Genomic DNA, 22,810 nt, shown 5'->3' on the forward strand with positions numbered 1-22,810 from the left:
TGAGCTGGAAGAATAGAAGTACCACTATCAAGACCCAAAGCATTTCACTTCAAATGATGAAGCATAGTATAGGAATTCTAATAAATACAACAGACAAACCTGACAATCAGAAATCAAAGATGAAACTAGTTCATCTAGAGCAAAGAATATATACAATCATGCATTCAATCATTCTTTTATTCAATAATTCAGTGCTGTGTATCTGACATTAATTCATGCACAAAGAAGGGTCGCCAAAGAATTATAAGGCACAAGACCTGCCTTCAAGAAACTCAGTCTAATATTTTGGTACAGAAGACATGTCTCAAACCTTTTGAATAACAGTGTAAATGGTGCAATGCATATAGAAGACCCTTAGAATTGTAGAATCCTAGATCTACAACTGGTAGAGGCCAATTCAGGGATGAACTAAGGATGAGAATGGGAGATTATAGTAACAAAAAGAAAGAAGGGATTTGCAAAAGATTATAAAATAAGAATTGCTATCACCCAACTAATGAATATGTATCAAAGATGTGCACTGGAGAAATCAATGACTGAGTTTCTGAGCTTTTTTATGTAGGAACATGGTAATTTAACTAACATAATTAGTAAAGTCAAATAAATTACTTTAAAAGGGGATGATGTTTGGATGGAACATGTTAAATTTTAGATGCTAAGAAGATATCCAAGCGTTATTGTCACACAGACAATTAAAAAAAAACACACACAAGACTGAAGATTTAGATAATTTGCATAGTGATGATTGAGATTTTCAAAAGACAACCAAAGTCTGAACTTTGAAGGATGTCCAAGGTTAAAGCAAAACAGAGGAAAAATAAGAGGAAGAGGAAAGGGAAGGAGAAAAAGAAGAATAAGTAGTTACGGAGGGCAGGAGGAGAATAAGGATAGTATGATGTCAGAGAAATTTAGAAGACAAGTTTCAGGAGCAGGTCAATGATATCAAATTTACCAGAGAATTCAGAGAAAGAGAACAAGGAAACACTACTGGATTTGGTCTTTTAAGAGGGCATTCACAATATTCTAGGAGGTAGCTTCAATAGGTGTGACTCTGGGATACAGAAAGTTAAAAAGGGAAATAGATTATGAAGAAATGAAGACAACTGAGATAGACCACTTTCAGGCAAAATAAGGAAAAAAAAGAAATAGAATGATAACTAGAGGTACAAGTAAGATCAAACAATTGTTTTTTTTCAAGATGTGAGATATCTGTTAAGAGTTTCAAGCAGAGGAGAGAGTGGAAACCATTAGAATGAGAGAAACTGAAGTTACTTAAGAGAGCACAAAAGAAACATCCAACAGGTTTCTGAAGTCCATCAGCCAGAAAGAGAAGAAAAATGGTAGATAATTAGATTTAAATAGGCAAAGTCTTACTGGTAATTACATTTCTAATTGAAACCCTTTGGCAGAAGACAACTGAAAGTAGTTTCTATGTATATTAGCATTTGACAGGAATAAGCTAATTGCCTATCAAAAGAAACAGAGAGGAAGCCCACTAAAATGAATAAAGTCTCATTTAGAAGCCTCTATAAATAAGTATTTATTAAACCTTTACTATGTTCCAGGCACTGTGGTAAGTACTAGGGATACAAAGTCAAAAATGATCAAGTCTCTGCTCTTAAAGAGCTCAAATTTTATAAGGGGAAACAAAATATACACAAAATAAGTATAAAATTTCTTTATTTTATTTTTATCATGTCTATAATATCATTAGTTAAGACCACTCTCAGTGAAGAACTTTCTCTTCTCCAATTGATATTGTATATATCTTGCATATAAATTGTCATTTTAATGTTGTCTCAATATAAAATAAGTTTCTTGAAGGCAGGGAATATGTTTTTGCCATTCTTTGTATCACTTACATTTAGCCCAGTGATTGGCATATAGTAAATGTTTAATAATTTTTAAAAATTTTATAATGACTAATCATCAGAGACTGAGGTAAGGTGGAAATACTTCATATATAGGAAACAGTCCACTGTGAATTTGATAAGTGGAGATATTTAATAAATTCTTATAAAGACTGCAGAGCAGTCAATAGATGTGGAAAATAGTAAGATATGAGAACTGGCCATAAAGATTGCAAGAATGGCATCAATAACTAAGCATCTTGTTTTCAAATACTAGAAAAATTGTGTTGCTAAAGTCAGAGGAACTGGTCATTCAATCTTAGCATTTGTGATAGAGAAATGCAGAGCCCACAGAAAAAGTCTAATCTCTCTCTCTCTGTGTGTGTGTGTATATATATATATATATATAATTTTAGACTTGAAGGAAGGGTTTTCAAAGAATTCAGAACAGGGATAGTAAAATAAAATCACATTTCCCTACGTCTTCCATCTTTCCCCTTCCTAGAGAAAAAGTCCTTATAAAAAAGATTTAAAAAAAAGAGGAGAGGGGTAAAGCAGTTAACAAAAAGATAAATACATTCACATTGAAAAAATTACATTTTTGTATACAATGGTATGCATTCATGGACCCCATACCTCCCATGCAGAGGAGGGAGGAACAGGAGGGTTGTGGCAAACATTGAATTCTAAACTGACCTAGGTTGTAAATTGATCAAGTCAAAGTTTCTGTGACAATCTGTGAGGGATGGGATATCTAAATAACCTCTACACTTCCAGTCTGGGAGAAATAGGAAGATTAAAAAGATGAATGGAGAGAGAGGAAGAGAGAAGGAAGAAGAGGGAGGGAGAACAACAGGGAAGGAGGGAAGAAAGAAGAAAAGGTGAGACACATACAGAGAGACAGAGCAAAACACAGAAAGAGACACAAGGATATCCAGAGAGGAATTTAACCACAGACTCCTTTGATTTAGTTATTTACCTAACTGGTAGAGATGAAAGCCCTGTTCTACATGAGGGGTGGGGTATGGTTGGCAAGAGTGGAAAAGAAGTCTTGTTATTTCTGCAGATGTTTTCCTCTCATCTTCATTTCCAGTCACTTCAAGAATAGAGGAAAAATAGAGAATGGCACCAACTTCATTTCATGATGCTGCAGGAAAAAACTCTGCAAAGACAACAGGAACTAGCAGTCTCCATCATTTCTTTATTCTCTCTATGTTACATTATAGTCTTTGGAAAGTTTCCCCTTGGGTGAGATTAAGGTCTCTTGCTTGAGCTGAGTAATTTCACTCCCAAACAGAGAGCTCCTTCACTCTGCATTGTCTGATACATAAGCTCTTATATATACCATCTCTAATTTCTGTTTTGCTACAATTTGAATAAATGGGTTTCTTTGATATTCTCTATGGGTATTCATTGTAAAAGTGACATTTGTTGTGAAAGTAACATTTCTTGGTTATAGAGCATAAGGTCCCACTCTAACAATTAGAAATAATTATCAGAAATTAGATGAAATCTGATCATATCACCTAAACTAAAAACACTTAAGGGAGCAAAGAGATAATTCTAGCTTGATATCTCTCTCTTTGAGGAGAGCAGGCTGGCCTGCAACTTTATCCACAGAAAACAAAGTAAAGGAGAGGAAAATAAAGGAGAGAAGAAAAGAAGAAAGGAAGGAAGAGGAGAGGAGTGAAGAGATGAGGAAAGAAGAGAAAATGAGGAGCTATCTAAAAAAACCCAAAAAATTATTAAATAAAGATTTTTCAAAGCCCTGAATATTAAACTGATGGGAAGTAGAAAAGTATGACATGATGTCATTCTAATAATGTTAGGAAGGCTGATTTTCTTGAGGACAAAAATAATCTCCTAACGCCTGCCACTGTGCTGTGGACAGCATAGGTGCTTACTTAACATTTTTACAGAGTTATACATTGTTAAATTAATATTTATTTGATGAGGGGTAGTTTGTAGTGGATGCTAAGGGGAAATCATTTTTAAATAAGTTTTTTTATTTTTTTATTTCCAAAACACATGCATAGATAGTTTTCAACATTCACCCTTGCAAAACCTTGCGTTTCAGTTTTCTTCCTCTCTTCCCCTCCCCTCCTCTAGATGGCAAACAATCCAATATATGTTAAACATACGCAATTTTTCTAACAGTATTTCCACAATTATCATGTTGCAAAAGAAAAATCAGATTAAAAAGGAAAAATGAGAAAGAAAACAAAATTCAAACAACAACCACAAAAAATTTAAAATACTATGTTGTGATCCACATTCAGTCCCCACAGGCCTCTCTCTGGGTGAAGATAAGAGCATTGGAACTGGTCTGAATCATCTCACTGTTGAAAAAAGTCATGTGCATCAGAATTGATCCTTGTATAATCTTGTTGTTGCTGTACATAATGTTTTCTTGGTTCTACTCACTTCATTTGGCATCAGTTCATATAAGTCTCTCCAGGCCTTTCTAAAATCATCTTGCTGGTCGTATTTTATAGAACAATACTCCATAACATTCATATACCAAAATTTATTCAGCCATTCTCCAATTGATGGGCATCCACTCAGTTTCCAGGTAAATTATTTTTAAAAGCAATGTTGAAGACAAAAGGAATTCAATTCAACAATAATTTATGACATAGTTTCTCTGTGAACAATACTGTGATAAAGATGGGGAATACAACTGACCTTAATCTCTAGGAGTTTTCAAATATACACAAATATAATACAAGATAGAAAGTGATGGGAGACCGATGTGAGGTCTAGACAAAATGATTCAGGAATATCTATCTTTTGATTGGGATATTGGGAAAGGCAATCTACCAAGAAGAACCTCAGCTAAACTTTGGGGAGGAAATAAGGATCATGAAATACAAAAATGAGACAGCATAGAATGTCTAGTGGAATGAGATGGCATGTTGGGTATGAGTATCAGCTAGTGGTCACATTTTCCTGAAAAGTATAGATGAGTCAAAGAAATAAAAATAGAAAACTAGGCTGGAGTCAACTGAGTAAGAGTTTTAAATGCCAAATCATTGTTCCATATATTCTGAAGATTTTTGAGCAGAGGAGTGATGTGGTCAGATCTCTGCCTTAAGAAGACAAATTTAGCACTTGTGTGAATGATGGCTTAGAAAAAAAGAGAAACTGAAGGCAGGAAAAACAATGCAGGAAGGGAGGGATAATGATAATAGTCTAAGTAATGAAGCCTGAAGCAGGTTGGTAGTAGAGTGAGTGAAGAAAAGGAAGAAGACATGAGTAATACTAATGAGATAGAATCAATAGAGCTGTGCCACCATTTGGATATGGAGGATGACAGATAGGAGGAAATGACAACTGACCAGTGGTTTGGACTTGCATTACTTAGAGAATTATGACACTGTCAACAAACATAGCAAATGTTAAAGGAGAGGTTAGTTTAAAGAAGAAAATTATGGAATTGATTTTGTCTTTCTTGAATTTAAGATACATATTGAATGTCCAGAAAGAGACATTTATCAGATATAGAAGATGTTGTTCCAAAGTTTAGGAAAGAAATTATGGTCAAAGAATATAAATTTCAAAGGCCTCTTCATAGAGATGATAACTGAATCCGGGGGAGCCAACGTGATAACAAAAGGATAGAATATAGAAAAGGAAAAGAAGGCCCTTGGCATTAATTTGCTGACAAATGTTTAACAGGTGACTTTCCAAAAGGGGAAAAAAAACTATACACTTTTAAAGGTTAATCTACATTATTACTTTTCCCATCACTTTCTTAAGTTTAAACAATCAATAGCAACAACAACAAAAAACAAGCATTTGAACCTTGGTCCTTAAGATTTATTTATTTTTGGTGTAAATGTTCATGCTGAAAATTTAACAATTGGTTTTCCGAAAATTCAACACACCTCTGGCTTTGAATAACATCCATTCCTAAAGATAGATAGAAATAGATAGATGGAAAACTGAAGAAGTAATTGAGAAGGAATATGTCTAGGTAAGAATAAAGCAAGAAAAAGTAGTGTGGTAGCAATTCGAGGGAAATAGGATAGTTATCAAAGAATGAAGATCAACTGTGTCTAAAGTTTCAGAGAACCTGAGGAAGAGGATATCTAAAAAAAGAACACTTAATTTAGCAGTTAAAGGATCATCTCCCATTTTTAAGACAAGCTTTAGTAGAATGTTGAGGTCAGAAGAAAGATGGATAAAAAAAGGACATGGACATTGACAAGGGAATAAATGGTGAAGAATTGAAGAAAATTGTATGGCACAGACTGATCTTTCCATGAATTTAGTATTGAAAAAAAAATGAAAAGACATATAATGACAGTCTGAAGACATGTTAGGATTTGAAGAAATTCAAAAAAGTAGATTTGAAAGAATCCTAAACATGTCTGTAGATAATACCTTTCCTAATCCCAAACTGGCTGACTCTCTAGTAACCTCCTACAATGACTCACAAGTGTTTTAAAGCCCCTGTGATTGAGTCTTTTGCTAGATTTAACAAAAGTAATAATAAAAGCTGTAGATAGAAAAATGAGTATTGTTTTATATTCTCTTTTTCTTATTCTACTAATCTACTAAAAACATTTTACATACTTTGTAAATTTTTGTCCATTTTATCTGTCTAAAGTTCTGTTGGCATATAATTAAGCTAAAAAATTGCTAAAAACTTCCTTTAAGTTCTCTTCATTTGTTATGAATTTTCCTTTTAATTTTGGTAATTTGGTTTTTGCTTCTTTTTAAAAAATTCAAATTGCCCAATGGCTTTTAAAATTTTTCTGCCAAAATATTTACAGTTTTATCAATTTGTTTTTTGTTGTGAAGTTTGTTTTTCTTCTTTGTTGTACATAAATATTATTTTTATGTTGAGTTAGTTTTTGTTTATTATTTTTCTATTTTAATTGTATATCTAATTCATAAATCAATTTTCTTTTTTTCATAGAAGCACTTAGACAAAATAATTTTCTCAAGTGCATACTATTACTATCAAATCAACCATTGCTAGAATGCTTGTCACTGATTTGTGAAAATTTTTTGCTGTTAAAAGTTATTTTAAATGAATATATCTATTAACAAGACTAGAAGCAATTATTGACTTAAACCTCATATTAAATGCCTTGATTTTGGGGGGGGGGTCCTTCCAAAGTCATTTATCAATTGTGACTATTGCTATCATTTGAGGACTAATTCCTAGGAATATATATATATAATGTACCCCTCATAAATATCACTAACACCATGGATGATAGAATTGCTGAAATCCTGATGGTTCTATTTATATGTGGTTGTTATGAATTTGCAATCTCTGTACATTTCTTTGTCTTCCTCCAGTAGTACCTGGATTCTGGGAAGGTTATAAATGATTCAATGCACTCAAGAGGAGTTTCAAACCATGTTTGACTAAAGCAGCATATCAAAGGTCAACTTAGAAATGACAAACAGGATTCAATAGCCACTTGTACATCAGTCACCAATCTTTGCCAGTGTTTCTTTCATAATGCTTCCCAAATTCATCCCTTTCTTTCCATTTATATTGTCTGCTTGACCTTCAGTTCCTCAACCATTCCTTCTTTAAACCTGAAGGATGGCAGGTTAGGTATAAACTTTATTCTATTGGCTTGGCTTCTTGGGTTAGCAGCTTGAACTTGGCCCCTATGAGAATCTGATGGTTTTAATTTCAAGGTATAAGGAAAGAAAAGACTCTGAATGCTTAAAATTGGAGGTTTAAAATGGAACAGAGAACAGTCCCTTAACTATTTAGTGTTTTGAATAGAAATGCTAACATTTTCTTAGTACAGTTTTGTCATGTTTCACAGAAAACTTCTGACATTCGAACAAGGTTGAGCTTATGGTATTTTGATTAATTTAAACTTGCACTCCTAGATTGTTTCCTCCATTTTGGAAAATACGGTATGCATGATGATGCATTACAGTACTTTAGAGCAATTTGTCTCATGGCATACCATAAATGACTTACATTGACATAAAGCAAGTTAGTACACCATTAAGTCTCATAAATCACCAGCATTTGGTAGTTGGTACAGATGAGAAACATTAATGGGGCTTGAATTTGTTTCAGGTGCTTAAAACTCATTGAATTCACTCACCACTACACATTAAACATGAAGGAAAAGATACACCTTTTCAAGCAAGAAAATACATTAACCACTTGTCTTCCATGTACTGTATCTATAGACCATTTAAAAGAAGCAGGGTGGGAGATTGAATAGAGAGTTATTTTAATGTCAGAAAGATCTAGATTCAAAATCTACTTCTGATACACACTAGCTGCATGACCCTGGACAAATCTATGGCTGTCTCAATGCCATAGGAAACTCTGTATGAGTGTGAATTGCAGAAGTGAATGAAGTGTAAAAATAAAAATACAAAAAAAAAGGAACTTGTAAATACTCATTTCTTAAAAGAATACTATTAGAATTCTGTATAATTCATTCTATATCATGCTCCTTTACCTTCTGGCCACAGAGCCATCATTCTGTTTTCATTTATTAGGAGGTAAACTAGTTATGGGTTAGTTGACTAGGCTTTTATAACCCCTATGCATCCATTTATCAGCTTTAAGGCAAATCGGAAGATGTGACTGATCTAGGGCAGCTACATGGCACAATGTATTGAAGTCAGAAAGACTCAACTTTGAGTTCTAATCTCTTCTCAGGCACTTACTAGGTGTGCGACTTCAGTTTCTCATCTATAGAATGAGCTAGAAAAGAAACTGATAAACCAGTAGAGTATTTCTATCAACCAAACCAAGAAACTTAATAACCGCCACCACCACCACAACAAAAGGACTGATCTATGAATGTAAAATGAGATAATGATTATCTCTATATAGGGTCTAGGGAAAGAGCAACCAGAGCAACAAGTTATCAATATAGTAGTTTTGTACTTGTAGAACTACCTAGAAAGGTCTACAGGAGCAGAGAAAGATTAGATTGGGGTATATAAAAGATGATCACAGATTAGAGAATCTAAAATCAGGGAATATGATTTAAAAAAAAACTTGCTCTCTTACAGCAATCTCTAATTTCACTGCATCCTTGAAATTTGCTTGTCAGTATATAATATATGCTTTAATATTCTTTTTGTTTAGACAAGTAGGTTCTTATATTTTTATTGATTATCTGAGTGTGATATTAATTCAAGAAAAATGTCTTAATAGGCTTTTAGGTGTAAAGCACTGTGCTCTTTCAAAGAGCTTACAGTCCAAAGGGCAGATGTGATATGTAAATCTCAAGTAATTTTGAAAGAGAAAAGTAATGATAACTGAGGATAGGAGATAGGGAATAAATGCGAAAGTTAGAAAGATTTCCTAAAAGAGCTAAGACTTGAAGGTTATGAGGGAATCCTAGAGAGACACAAGTGAGGAAGGAGAACATGCCAGCCTGTGCAAATGCTTGGAGGCAAGAAATTGAATATTATGTGTGTTTGCAGGAGAGTGGGGGAGAAGGGAGAACACAGACAGGGAGGAAAGAGATAACAAATAGGTTCATTTATCTGGAATAGATGTATTCATCATCTTCCCACTAAGAACATAAGCTCCTTATGAGTAGGAATTCCTTCATTCATTATTTTTGCATACTAAGCATCCAGCCCAAGCTTGGCACAAAAGGAGACATTTAATAAATTTGTGTTGATGATTGATTGAATAAAATGGGATGGATAGAAAAGATGTTGTGGAGGTAGGAGAGATAAGACTCATTAATTGATTGGATATGGGGGGAGGGGAGAGTGAGAAAAAGGGAAAAGAAGTCAAAAATGGTCCAGAGATTGTGAACCTGCATCACTATAAGCATGGTAATAGTACCTTTGACAGAAATAGGTAAGTTAGGAAAGGAATGAAGGAAAACTAATTTGGTGGTGTTAATTTTAAGATGTATAAATAATGTAGGTAGAGATATTAACTAGCTTCTTGGAGATGTGGGATTAGAGCTCAGGAGAGAGAAATTACTGGATATGTAGATTTTGGAGTTATCTACATAGAGATGAAAATTAAACTCATTTTGATTCACCTATACCCTGCATTAATATGCACCACAGATCTCACAATTATAAGAATATTTGATAACATTGCACAGATAAATAGGACAATTTTTCATTCCTGAGCAGAGGCATAGCATTCCATGGGATTTAGGCATAGCAGATTGAAGTAAAAATGTCTTAGGTTTAGAGAAAGCACTGCCTAGGTTAGAATTTTTTTTTATTTTAATTTATTGCAATGATTACAGAGATAATATGTAATGTTGGCTGTAGAATATCTGAACTCCACTGATAGAGGCTTAGAGAATAAATGTTTCTTCTTAAAAGATTGCTAGAAAAAATAACTCACCGATACTCTGTTAACTACATGGACAAGATACATTATTTTTATTGATTACATTTAGTCATATGGAAGAGCTGCATTATAGACTCCAAATCTGGTCTGGACAACAATATTCTCTCAATAGGTAAAGCAACACAAATTTTTTTTTTTCCTGTCTGTCTGTCTGTCTGTCTGTCTCTCTCCCTCCCTCCCTCCCTCCCTACCTCACCCCATTCCCTCCCTTCCTTCCTTCCTTCCTTCCTTCCTTCCTTCCTTCCTTCCTTCCTTCCTTCCTTCTTTCCTTCTTTCCTTCCTTCTTTCCTTCCTTCTTTCCTTCCTTCTTTCCTTCTTTCCTTCCTTCCTTCCTTCCTTCCTTCCTTCCTTCCTTCCTTCCTTCCTTCCTTCCTTCCTTCCTTCCTTCCTTCCTTCCTTCCTTCCTTCCTTCCTTTCTTTTGAAATTTCAAGGAAACAATTACAGGAGCCTCAGAATAGGGAATATGAAGAATAGTAGTTTAAGAGATTAATGAATCTATAAAATCAGTTATGAAATTGACTCACAATTAGTATCTCTCTTCGTTTAGTCTCTCTTTTCTTTAGTTCATCTTCCACATTGCTGATAAATTGATATTTCTAAATCACCAGTATAATTTCATAATTCCACTCAAGAAACTTTGGTGTAGGTCTTTATTGCCTCTAGCATTTACACAAAGATTGTAGAGGATCATAGATAGTGGGAACCCTGGGTGAGGTATAAGACCTTTTAGTCCACTGGAACTCCGCTGGCATGTCTGGTTTGGCTCCCCATCTCTCCTAGGGGTGTTTCAGCCTTCATGAGAAGTCAGAGAGTATGACAATCTGTGTTATAATTAAAACATAGTTATACTAAAGTGTCAAGGAAATGTCTGCATACAATAATAGCAAATGTGGTCCCACATGTACAGTATCTTATAGTTAGGGCATGCACAGTGTATTATAGTTACGTAAGTGTATTAGGTTATATCAATAAAGCTGAGAAAAATTTCAATGAATATACTCCTGTTTGACCATTTTGTGAGTCCTGCCCCTTCGCTTCTCACCCAAGATCAGGATTTAGGCTGGTACCAAAGTCCTCTAGTGAGCAGGTCTGGACAAAAGGTAAATAACTGAGGCTCAACAAGACCCATATTAACTACCTAGAATATTTAAGAAAAGGCAAAATCATGGATATTGGATTATCAAGACCTGTAAAAGCAAGCAGCAAAAGCCTTTCATTGATTTCTCTAGAAGCAACAAAGTTTCTTTTAGTTTCTTCATGCTAGCAACACCTACTCTAATCATAGATTCTTGCAAAATGTTAAATTCCCTAAAAGTACAGCAGAATAAAACAGGCCTAGAGTACTGAATCTATAAGACTCTCATTACAAGATGCTTGATAGATATCAAGTGAAGTTTTTGCTCTCACTTCTTAAGGGGGTAAAGGAAGGCATTGTTCTCTTTTAATGTGTACTCCTAGCTCATAGGACATGATAACATTTAAGAGGTAAAATTTAAAGCCAAATTCCCTCCACTGATGATTTATTACCTCTAATCATGACTCTCACTGCAATTTTATCTAGAGGTCATTCATAATCCTCAATTCTTCTGTTAAGTTTTTACCTAACAATACCTGTAAATTAATGCAACTGATTAGTTGACCAGACAACAACAATAATGGCGATGATGATAGTACTAGAAATAGCAAACATTTATTTAGTGCTTTACAAATAGCATCTCATTCTGTGCTTACAACAATCCTGAGACACTGGTGCTATTATTATCCTCATTTTACAGATAGAAAAATGAAGCCAGAGGGCAAGTGAATTGCTCAAAGTCGTGCAAAAGTCTTTTACAATATTATCTCATTTTATCCTTACAAAAATCTTAACAAGTGTTATTATTATCCTCATTTGAAGGTTAAATGATTTGTCCAAGTGCCTGAGGTCAGATTTGAAATCAGGTCTTTCTGACTCTACTAGCAAGAAGTGAGACCTTAAAATGTAATATTCCTAAAGAAAAAAATGGGGTTTATAACCTAGAATAATTTACCAAGCAAAACTAAGCATAAGCCTACAGGGAGAAATGACATTTATTGAAATAGAAAATTTCCTAGCATTCCTGAAAAAAAAAACATACCTATGCTGTATAAAAATTATGAAATTAAAAAAAAAAGGAGTCGACAAATACAAAAAAAGGTAAGTATGAATGAGCAATCATAGAAGAAGATGATTCATGTGTTCCTTTGGAACCCCATTATCATCTGAGGTCACAGACTAAGTCAAAGAAGACAGAAAATTTAGGGGAAGTCTTGCTTCATCTCAAAAGAAGACAGAAATAAGATGGAGGGCATATTCAATAAGATTTAATCTTAAGCAAAACAAGCAAACCAAAAAAAACAACAACTTAATTTTGAGGATAATTAGAAATGAAGGGCTTAAAAAAGAAATAAAGGATAAGAAACTAGATTGGATTCTGGGTAGGGGAAGAGGCTAGGGAGCAGAAGGAGATTGCATCAAAACTAGGGCACAAATATTGAGAACAATTGTGTCTTATCACCTTTATAAAGAAAGGAAACAAAAAAGGAAAGAGATTAAGATGAAGAGAAATAAACAACTGTGGATCATATTGTTAATGAAAATGCAATGAACTCACCCACAAAACAGTAAAAGCAGCAGAACTGATTTAGCAAAAGGAGGCATCTATAGTTACAAGGTATTCATCCTTATATCCCACCCTCTCATCCCCCATCTCCAAAAGAAAACCAATTTCAGTTATTTAGAGAGACACTAAAATGTCGTCTTTTAATTCCTTTTGAATATCTTGAGCATTAGGTGAGATTGCTTTTGAGGAAGGCTGAATTTAAGGTCAGAATAAGAAATCTTTTGACGCTGGGGGTTGGGGGTTCTGGGATTTTTTATTAGGACATATGATTGCTCCATGAAGGCCAGAAGATTGTTCAGGATCAGAGATTTTCCCAACTAGTCAAATCATTTTCAAGGAATCAATGCAAGCTAGAATTTTTTTCCTGGTATTTCTATTTCTTCACTTAGTGCAATTCTGATGTTAAGGGATTCTTCAAAAAGCAAGGCATATATACAGCTGGGGTGTGAGTAGGGTATATTATTGGAGGGAAACATCTCTGTGATTCTCTAAATCATATTCATGCAGTTAGTCTGTAAAGATATTGAAAAACCACCAGAGCAGCAGATGCCTGGCAAAAGAAGTGGGTTAACAGCAGAGACATCTGAATTGGCCAAGATACTCTTACAACAGAAGTGTGAACAGCGTTGGTCTCCCACATAAAATGTCAATGAATGCCAATCCAGGAACTGACAATAGTTTTCCCAGTTGAAGGTGAGTCAATATTGCTCAACATCTCTCTGTGGTTTCTGGAGCTACGTTCTTTAGCAATGTCATATTCTTGCTGCAAAAATCAATGTGACACATAAATGAGATGAGATGGCAATTCCCTCTGAAAGTTTTAAAGGCCATGCAAATATGTTCAGTTGGGAAGTCTGCCATTAGTTCATAGAGCAATTTTTTCCAACTAAAATAAAACACTGGACAGGAGGCTGTAAAATAACAAATTTCTAAACAGGCAAATAGAACAGCCAACAAACGCTAAAGTTATTCAAAAAACAAATGATACCACCAGGGAAAATGTGTAGAATAAGACCAAATGTTATTGCTGCATCTTTTCAATGTCCTTGAGTTTTATGTTTTTCTTTGCTTTTTTTTTTTGTGTGTGTGTGTGTGTGCAAGTTAAACAAAACACCTGCCATATGTTTTCATTTGTTTCACTTCCCCTGAACTGCAAATCCCTAAACAAGAGGGACAATGTCTCTGTCTATGCTGTATATAGCCCTCTTTAGGTGCCAATGAATATTAATAAGAAATAATAAGAGCTAGCAACCAATTTTGTGCAGACTTTTTAATGAGACTCCTATAATTTTTGCCTTATGAAGCACTGGGCCTGGTCATTTGGGGGAAAACCATTTATAAAGTCACCTCTCTGATTATTTTGCTTTTCTATGCAGAATAGCTTACAAAGGTGAAAAAGTTATTTCCTACAGAAATCACTGTGTAACTGTAAGAATAACAAAAAAGACAGCAATAACTGATGGACAATCCATATGCTACACTGAAATCTACAAGGTGAAGCAAATAAAAGAATGTATTCAACACATTAAGTGAGAGATTTATGGAAAAAATGTGGATGTGAAGTGCTCAGGATAAGAGGATATGGATGATTTGCAGGCTGCATTTTTTTTGTATGAGAATGTCTATGATAATGAGATTATAGATGCTTCAGAGTATCAAACTAAAGAATTTAACTCTTCATTGAACAAATAAAAAAAAATCCAATGGGGCATAGCCATTACTTAAGGTCTCCCATCCAGAAATGGCAAATCCTGGAAATATCTCTCAATTTCCTAATTCCTACACTACAGATTCTTCAGAACTCAGGGCAACTGGATGGCTCAGTGGATAGAGTGTTGTCTCTGGAGTGAGGAGGATGAGTATTTAAATCCAGTATCCAGATACTTACTAGCTGTGTGATCCTAGGCAAGTTAGTTAATATTGATTTCTGAGAAAGACAGCCCCATACATGAATTCTAAAGATCAGAGTTCAATGCTATATTTTCCACTTAGGATCTCAGGGTCCTTTGGCAAACCATTTTATCTCCTTGAACCTCAAGTAAATAGACAAGGAAGAATAAAAAGACAGAAGAATCCCTAGGTTGCTTTGAAGAGCATTAGTTCCTTTTGCTATCTTATTTTTTAAAATAAGATTTCAAGGCTTTATAAATAATGGTTTAATCTTCCAACTAAACTGTATCTTGAAAAAAGTAGGTAAATTCCTATCCCAAAAATATTATCTAAATGAAAACCAAAAAACATAGATATATTGTCTTCCTGTCTGTATGGCAAGGTTACAGCTGTCATTACAAGTAGGGATTAAAAACAGTGTTTTCTCTGAGAACTTGATTTATTTTTATCATACATGGTTTGGTTGTTTTCAGTTGTGTCCCAGGTTTATGAGCCCATTTGGGGATTTTTTGGCAAAAATATTAGAGATATTAGAATGGTATGCCAATTTCTTCTACAATTCATTTTACACATGAGGAACCTGAGGCAAACAGAGTTAAATGATGTACCCAGTCTCACACACCTAGTAAATATCTGAGATTGGATTTGAATTCAGCTCTTCTTGACTCCAGGCCCAGTACTCTATCTGCTGCACTACCTAGCTGCACTAATTGTTTTTGTACTATTCAATTATTAGCATAATATATCTCTATGTTTTCCTACTTATTGCTCTACTCCCTCAACTGATTATAATCAACATTTTTTGGTCATTGGCAATATTGCCAGAGCAATGTATTACAACTCTAATTTTGACCACTCCCATTTAGATTTATTAAAACCAGTACCAGGTGGGCAAACATCCCCAAAATGTTCCTATCAGCTTCCACAGGCATGGCATTTGACCCTTAGGCCTTTATTACCAAACTGTGAGGCAGTTAGAGATGTTGATTACTGCCTGATTGATTTTTGAATTATCATATCTCTGTGAAGATACCATATTGGGCAAAATAATTAGCAAGGTATAAAGATTTATCTCTGAGTTGAATTCTGAAATTCTGAAGGAGGAAAATATAAACAAAACAAGATAAGAAAGTAAACAAATTAATAAACTGCCCATATCTATACTAGGTTTTCCTAGATTACATTTATAGATCATAGGTAGAAAACACACACACACACAGTCTCTAGAGTCTCAGTGTATTGTAGGTTGTTTAAGCTTAAAACTGCACTAACAATTTTTAGAACACCCTATATACATTGTAGAAAGATTGCTGGCAGAATATAGAACTAATTCATTAAAATGGGAAAACATAGGTTGAAATCTGCACAACTGGAGAATTTATCCCCCTACATGAGCTCACAAATGCATCTAAGTACTTATCTTTCAACTGAAGTTGATCTTTCATAACAGTAAGGTGACTAGCTAAATAAACCTTTTGTACAAAGTATACGCCAGATTAAATATCCCATGATTTATTAACATTGTTAGTTAATAAAGAATATATAGAAAAAGGGTTCTACAATATGTATCTATGAACTTTGGTGGACTCCAAGGAGGTCTCTGATTCCTTTAAAACTACATTATAATCAAGAATTCATTCAATGCTGCATACTACTCACCCATCTTTGTGCTAGTTAGGCACTGAGTAAAGCATAAGATAAAATATTGACACTGCCCCTAATGCAACAGAACTGATTTTATTTTAGTATTTGCTTTAACTTGGTTCCCCTCCCTCCCCCGCCCAAAAAAAGTGGCATTCTGAATAACTAGTATTCTATTATATATAGCCTTGATCTCAGCATACATTTAGGTAAACTGTCTTGCTTAATAATCTTTACCTCTCAACAATATAAATGGGTACTTCATTGTCTTAAAGATTTGTGGTCTCATAATGGATTCTTATAAGCACTTTAAATACAGCTAAAAAAAATCATGTTCCACACCATTTATTTGTGATAAGGCTGATGTGAATTTTTATCTTTGAATTATGCTCTGGGTTATAAGCAAAAAAATCTACATTTTAAAAAGCTTTTCTATGCTCCTTTTAGAGCCTGTTTTAAAAAATGTAGACAATAGCATATGTCCCTCTTTGACAATTATAAAACATAAGCAGGCATCATTATTTTAAGACTCCATTAATTTTTCTTTCTAATTATATGATGATGACTTATTTTAACAGAGACTCTAGAGTACAGTGAAAACAATTGAGGAGCTGATCCAGTCTCCCTTTAATGAGTTCACAGATATCAAGAAAATGCTGCAAAAAAAAAAAAATCTCTTGATAGCATTTAAGACTTTTATAAAGTATATTGTGATAAATGAGTCTTAAAGTTGATACTTTATGAGAAATGAGGGTTCACCTTCCCTATATGTTTTCTAAAAAATATTTATAAAAGGGGATTTATAGCACACAAACCAATTCTATATCCCAATATTGTGGAGCATGACTTTTTTTCTTTAAAATAAGCTCTATATTTGCCCCAGAATTTTAACTTTTCAGTAAGTTATTAATCCTTTTGGAAATTTCTTTCTCTAATAATAATATAGTGTATTTATTCTTCCATCATTATCATGAAGTATATATTCATGAATTTTCCCATTTAAAATTTTGTTCTTATTCTCCCTTGAAAAAATTCTTGAGTTAATTTTGTATGTGGCTTATGGAAATCATTCATAGTTACTGCTCACTCTTTCTATTAGTATCTTTAAGAGAAAGTGATAACTTTGGAAAAGGAGAGAGGTGAAAAAACATGTTTTTCCCTCTTGGAATGTTTTCTGAGTCAGAAAATTTTAAGTTTAGCAGCACATCATCATCTACTGCCTTCTCCATGTAAAACACTGTGGTAATTGTTAAGGGTACAAAGACAAAAATATAGGTTTCTGATTTTTGATGCTTAAAATCTCCTTAAGTTAAGAATATATAAATAAGTTAATTTTGGGAGAGAATACTGAAAATTGGGTGAAGAAAAGAAGTTGTCATAAAAGTTATATAAGAGTTGAATCTTGGAAAAAAAGAAGCATTCAAATTCTCTTTTCTCTTTCTGTAAGCATACATAATTTACATTTATATATAAATTTATATCAGAATATATACATATATAGATATGAAAATTATAAAAACATAAGTATAAAAGTATATATATATACAAGCATATATATATGATGTATGTAAACATATTAACTAAAAAAGATATAGAAATATATTTGTAAACATAAAAATTTATATACAAAGAAAGAGAGAGACAGAAAGAGAAAGAGAGAGACAGAGAAAGAGAGAGAAACACAGAGAGAAGGAGACAAAAAGAGCTTATTAGAGAGTTCATGATAATAAAAGATGTAACAACTAAAATTCTACTTTTTTCATGAATCCTTTTCCTATCCTCTTTTAAGAAAGAGGGTCTTTGCCCTGAGATTATCCTCAATTTACCCTGAATATATCTTGTTTGTACACAGTTTATGTGTTGTCTTCCCATTTAACTGAAGTTCCTTGACAAGATTGTTGTTTGCATTTGTTTGTATCAATACCACTTAGAACACTACATGACATATACTAGGTGCTTAATAAATGCTTGTTGACTTGAATAGTCATGTAGTAGGAGAATAGCATAACTGTTGGGCAATGATGAACTCAATTATTATCCTTCTAGTGTTAAGAAAATGCAATGAAAGCCCCAGAATTTTAGATAGACATTCCAAAGAACAGCAGGTAGGAAATAGGCAAGAGCTAGACATGATAGGATAAGCAGGCATGGGTAGCTTGTGATCTGTTTCACTGCAGGCGGATATAAACATCAAGAAAATCATAGGTCTTTCTTCTTATTTGAATGTTATATAAAGTGTTTTCTTTAGGGAGGAAACAAGATAATTCTCCTCTAGCTCCCCTGGTTTATTTTCAATAAGTGGGGATCAAATGGATTTTTTACAAAAGCATGTTTGGTAAACAAGTCTAATTGTCTTGTCCTGACTCTCACTTTCCATAAAATAGTTTCTAAATCCCAAGTCTGTTTGAGAAAATGCTGAATGCAATTGCATATTTCATATTTTCAGAGCATTGACTCAGCATGATAAAACCCTTCAGAATAGAGGATATATTAAAATTATAATATATTAAAAATAAAATTTCAATTTGTAAGTCAAATAGTGGTACTGATAAGTATATATAAGTTTTGCTCATTTCTTTTAACAAGAGTTGGGTTCTAATATCACAGTCATTTAAACAGCATAGTTACTTAATAGAATAATGCATCCCAGAAGAAACTCTATTAAAGTGTACTTTTGTCATTGTTTTGAAGCACCTAAACTGCATTCAGAAAAGTAGTATAGTCTTGAGATATCCCTTAGTTCAGTAATTTTTGTTTTTTATTTTGCCCTATTTTGGCCATTCTTCCTGCCTCAAACAAACTAAGAAAGATTGGGGGAAGCCCCTTTCCCTCAGTTTATTTATCACATTTCTGGAAAGATTACAATGAATATAATCTAAAGTACCATAACATCTTTAGGCAAATTAATAAAAGTGTGTGTGTGTGTGTGTGTGTGTGTGTGTGTGTGTATGAGCGAGAGAGAGAGAGCGAGAGAGCAGAGAGAGAGAGAGAGAAAGAGAGAGAGAGAGAAAGAGAGACAGGGAGGGAGAGGGGGGAGGAGGAAGGGAGAGAGTGGGGAGAGAGGGAGAGAGGGAGGGAGGGACAAAGAGAGAGAGAGGGAGAGAGAGAGGAAGAAGGGGGGAGAAAGGAGAGAGAGAAAATGAGAGAGAGGGTAGAGGGAGGGAGAGAGAAAGTGAGAGAGAGACAGAGACAGAAAGAGATAGAGAAAGAGAGAAAAGGAAGAAGGGAGGGAAGGAGGGAGGGAGGGAAGGTACAAAGAAGGGAAGGAGGGAGGGAGGAGAAAGAGAGTGTGAGAAAGAGAGGGAGAGATTGAGTGGGATTGAGAGAAAGCATCTGCAGAAGTGAACAGAGTTGAGGACATTTATTTTCAAGTCAAGAGAAGTATTTATATTAATTTTATAAATGCCATTTAATTTCTTGTCTTTCTATTATTGTAATTCTAATCACTTGATGTATAAAAATTGTCTCAAGAGTCCCAGTTGTATATGTTCCAGTTGGTTGACAGGGAGCAACTACTAGAAAATTTGTTAATCTGGATCCTTTTAATATTCCTATTGTGAAAGATAATCATCTATTGGCTTAAGTAGGATGCTGTTTCTTCTTGAGCATTGCTGTTCTCTGAGAGTTTTCACAGAGAGATGCTTTTACTTTAGGCCTGAAAATTCATAAACTTGGATCATAGATCAAAAATTGGAAAGGATTATAAAGGTCATCTACTTACAACATTCTAAAATTTCTTTTTTTCAAGGTAGCAATGATTATAATACCTCAAGGAGACCACAAATAGACAGTTTTCACTGACCAGGGCAGTTTAAATAGGATTCGAATTAATGATTTTGAGTTGTCCCAAGCATTAGCATGAATGCTAGATAATACACAGGCATATTTACTATCTGTATTAAACAAAAAATACATGTATATTATATATGCTATTGCACCTCTCTCTTTTTCCCTCTGTCTCTCTCTTTATATATATACTACTACATAAATACATATATTATATCACGGGTTTCTAGCCATACTATAACCATCAATATCATTAAATATTTATCAAGAATTCCCCAAGTGCTTTCCCACTTAGGAAATCAATCAAGTCTATTATATGCTGGGCCCTGTGATTAGCTAGTAATGCTAAGAGTGACAAAACAAAAAACCCTGACTTCAAGAAGCTCTCAGTATTAGATGCCATATCAGAGTCTCCTTTGTGGGAGTTAGAGTATCCCCGCCATGGTAGTAATGGGGCATGGAAAAGGTGAATCAATAATACAAGATTCCATATATCAGTATATTTGAGCATGGATGACCAACTCAAATAGAAAAGGGAGCCACTAATCCATTCATAAGGATCCTCATGGGCCACATTATTGACTTAGTATTAGAATGTAATGTTTCCTATGTTTTATTGCATTTTAATCTATTTTTTCCTAATTACATTTTAATCTTTTTTTGGTCCACACTTGGGGTATGCACTGAATGGGCCTGCGGGCCTCATATTTAAAACCCATGAATTAAATAGTTGCTCCAGGAAATTTGTCTGGTTCATACTGAGGAATCAAGACAATGAGTACACAATCCCTAATAAACTATAAGGTGACTAGCAGTTTAGTTGGTTATCTGCAGGTTCAATCTTGGCATTAATACTTGATTCTTGAGTGAAGTTGAGTAAATTACTTAATCTCTCTCTAGATTTCCATTTTTATGGCTGTAAATTCAATATAACAAGTGACTTTCTTACCTTCTTGTTGTACCCAACCAGGCCAACTCCACCCCTTGGAGCTTCAAATATACTCCTCAGTTCTTCTAGGGCAATTGCAAAGTGCTCAATCCTGCGGCGAGCTCCCTTGGCATCCTCTTTTAGTACTTCAGTCTGGCCACCATCAGGTCCAGTATTTATTTTGCACTCTGTAGTCTTCACTGACTCCATGTTCTTCTTTTGCTCCCCCAGATTTGTGATGAGTTTGGGAGCTATGGGAGGCCCAGCTGACCCATCTGTAGCATTTCTAGACTCAAGTAATTTGCCCTCTTTGGGTTGGAAATGCCTACAGCGACTGCCAAAGGTATTACATTCACTTTTCTGGCCATCATTGGACTCCCATTTCTGCTTCAGAAGGTTCAGGGAGCCCTTCTGCATTGGATACTTGGGTGACTCCAGGTTGCTCTGTAATGTAAACAAATCTTTAGTCAAGCCATGTGACACTAGGTATGCTGAACTCTAGGCCCTAGAGACTGGACTCAGTGATAATATCCAGCAATGAAAACTTGGAGCAATTAGAAGCATGTTGGAATTGGTCATATTTAAGGGGCAGGCTGGCATTCTAAGAAGCACATACAGTCAAAAAGTTCTAACATAAAGTAAATAAAAGACGGAAAGGGCTACTTCCTTCTCCTGTCCTTTTATGGAAAAGCAACTTATAGTTACTCTACGGAAAGTTGGACACATTTCATTCATTGTTAAATATGTTCTGGGAAAAGGGCCATTCAACAAACTCAACACCCAAAGACAAAAATAAAAAAGTTTAATTTCCTGTCTGCAATACTTCCAAGACTTCCTTTGGAATGATTGCTTTACTGGAAACTCCTTAATTTAAAAATAAAAATAGTATTATCTGTAAGAGTCCAAACTACTCCAATTAGATGTTGATTCTTTTTACCTTCTTGGAATTTGGTGGAACATAGATCACAGTTAAACAAGGCACAGTTAACCCTCTTTAAATCATGACCTCCTGACTTGTGGCTTAGTCCAACAATCTCAGGTTAAAGAAGAGTATGTCAGAGTTTTCTGTGACCTATCTGAAAAGCATCATGAAATAAAGTTTTGTTGCTTATCTAGGCCTATGTCAGAACCAAATTGCTTTGGTTCTACCCAAGAGGTGTAACATTACAGAAGTCTGGCATTTATATATTTACTGAGTCTTGAAGGATGATGCTTTTTATTGAAACACTTTCCATTTAGGACTTATAGGATATAGATTTACCCACACTAAGACCTAGAAGGAATTTCAAGTTCTCATATAATCCAGTCTCCATCTCAAATCAAAAGGACATCTAGATCCTTTTAGACAAAAAAAGTATTTGCCTAAATATTCACGTGAATACATGAGGAACAATGTGTCCATTTTAAGCAGCTACCTTATAGACTTAATAGGTGACTGCTATCATGTTGCTAATTAATACACATGAAACTTCCTTTTATTAATACAACAAAATGGTGGCACAGAACAGAACTGGTAAATGTGTTTGTGGAATTGATCAACATATGTTAAAAATTTGTCAACATATGTTACAAAATTCTGTGTATCATGTACCAGGAGGCTGCAGAAGGGATTGTATTAACATGGGACTGGCTCATTCACTGTCACAGCTGGCAATAGTGACCTCTTGAGGGTTTTTAATGAGAACATTGATTCAGAGCCAACCCTGAATATGGAGGAAGGAGATGGTGGAAAGAGAA

The 22,810-nt window shown here is 34.4% G+C and overlaps 1 protein-coding gene across 1 annotated transcript in view; it reads right to left on the bottom strand.

The window, feature by feature from the left end:
• The window catches only part of XIRP2 (xin actin binding repeat containing 2), a 372,930-nt gene extending 351,201 nt beyond the window's left edge, over positions 1-21,729 (bottom strand). The window contains exon 1 of the mRNA XM_031960525.1: positions 21,095-21,729. Within this exon, the coding sequence (XP_031816385.1) occupies positions 21,095-21,490 (396 nt within the window). The 5' untranslated portion in view covers positions 21,491-21,729. The remainder of the gene's footprint in view (positions 1-21,094) is intronic.
• Positions 21,730-22,810: the final 1,081 nt, after the last annotated feature.

Source organism: Sarcophilus harrisii, chromosome 3 (assembly GCF_902635505.1).
Source record: "Sarcophilus harrisii chromosome 3, mSarHar1.11, whole genome shotgun sequence".
Classification (NCBI taxonomy): domain Eukaryota; kingdom Metazoa; phylum Chordata; class Mammalia; order Dasyuromorphia; family Dasyuridae; genus Sarcophilus; species Sarcophilus harrisii.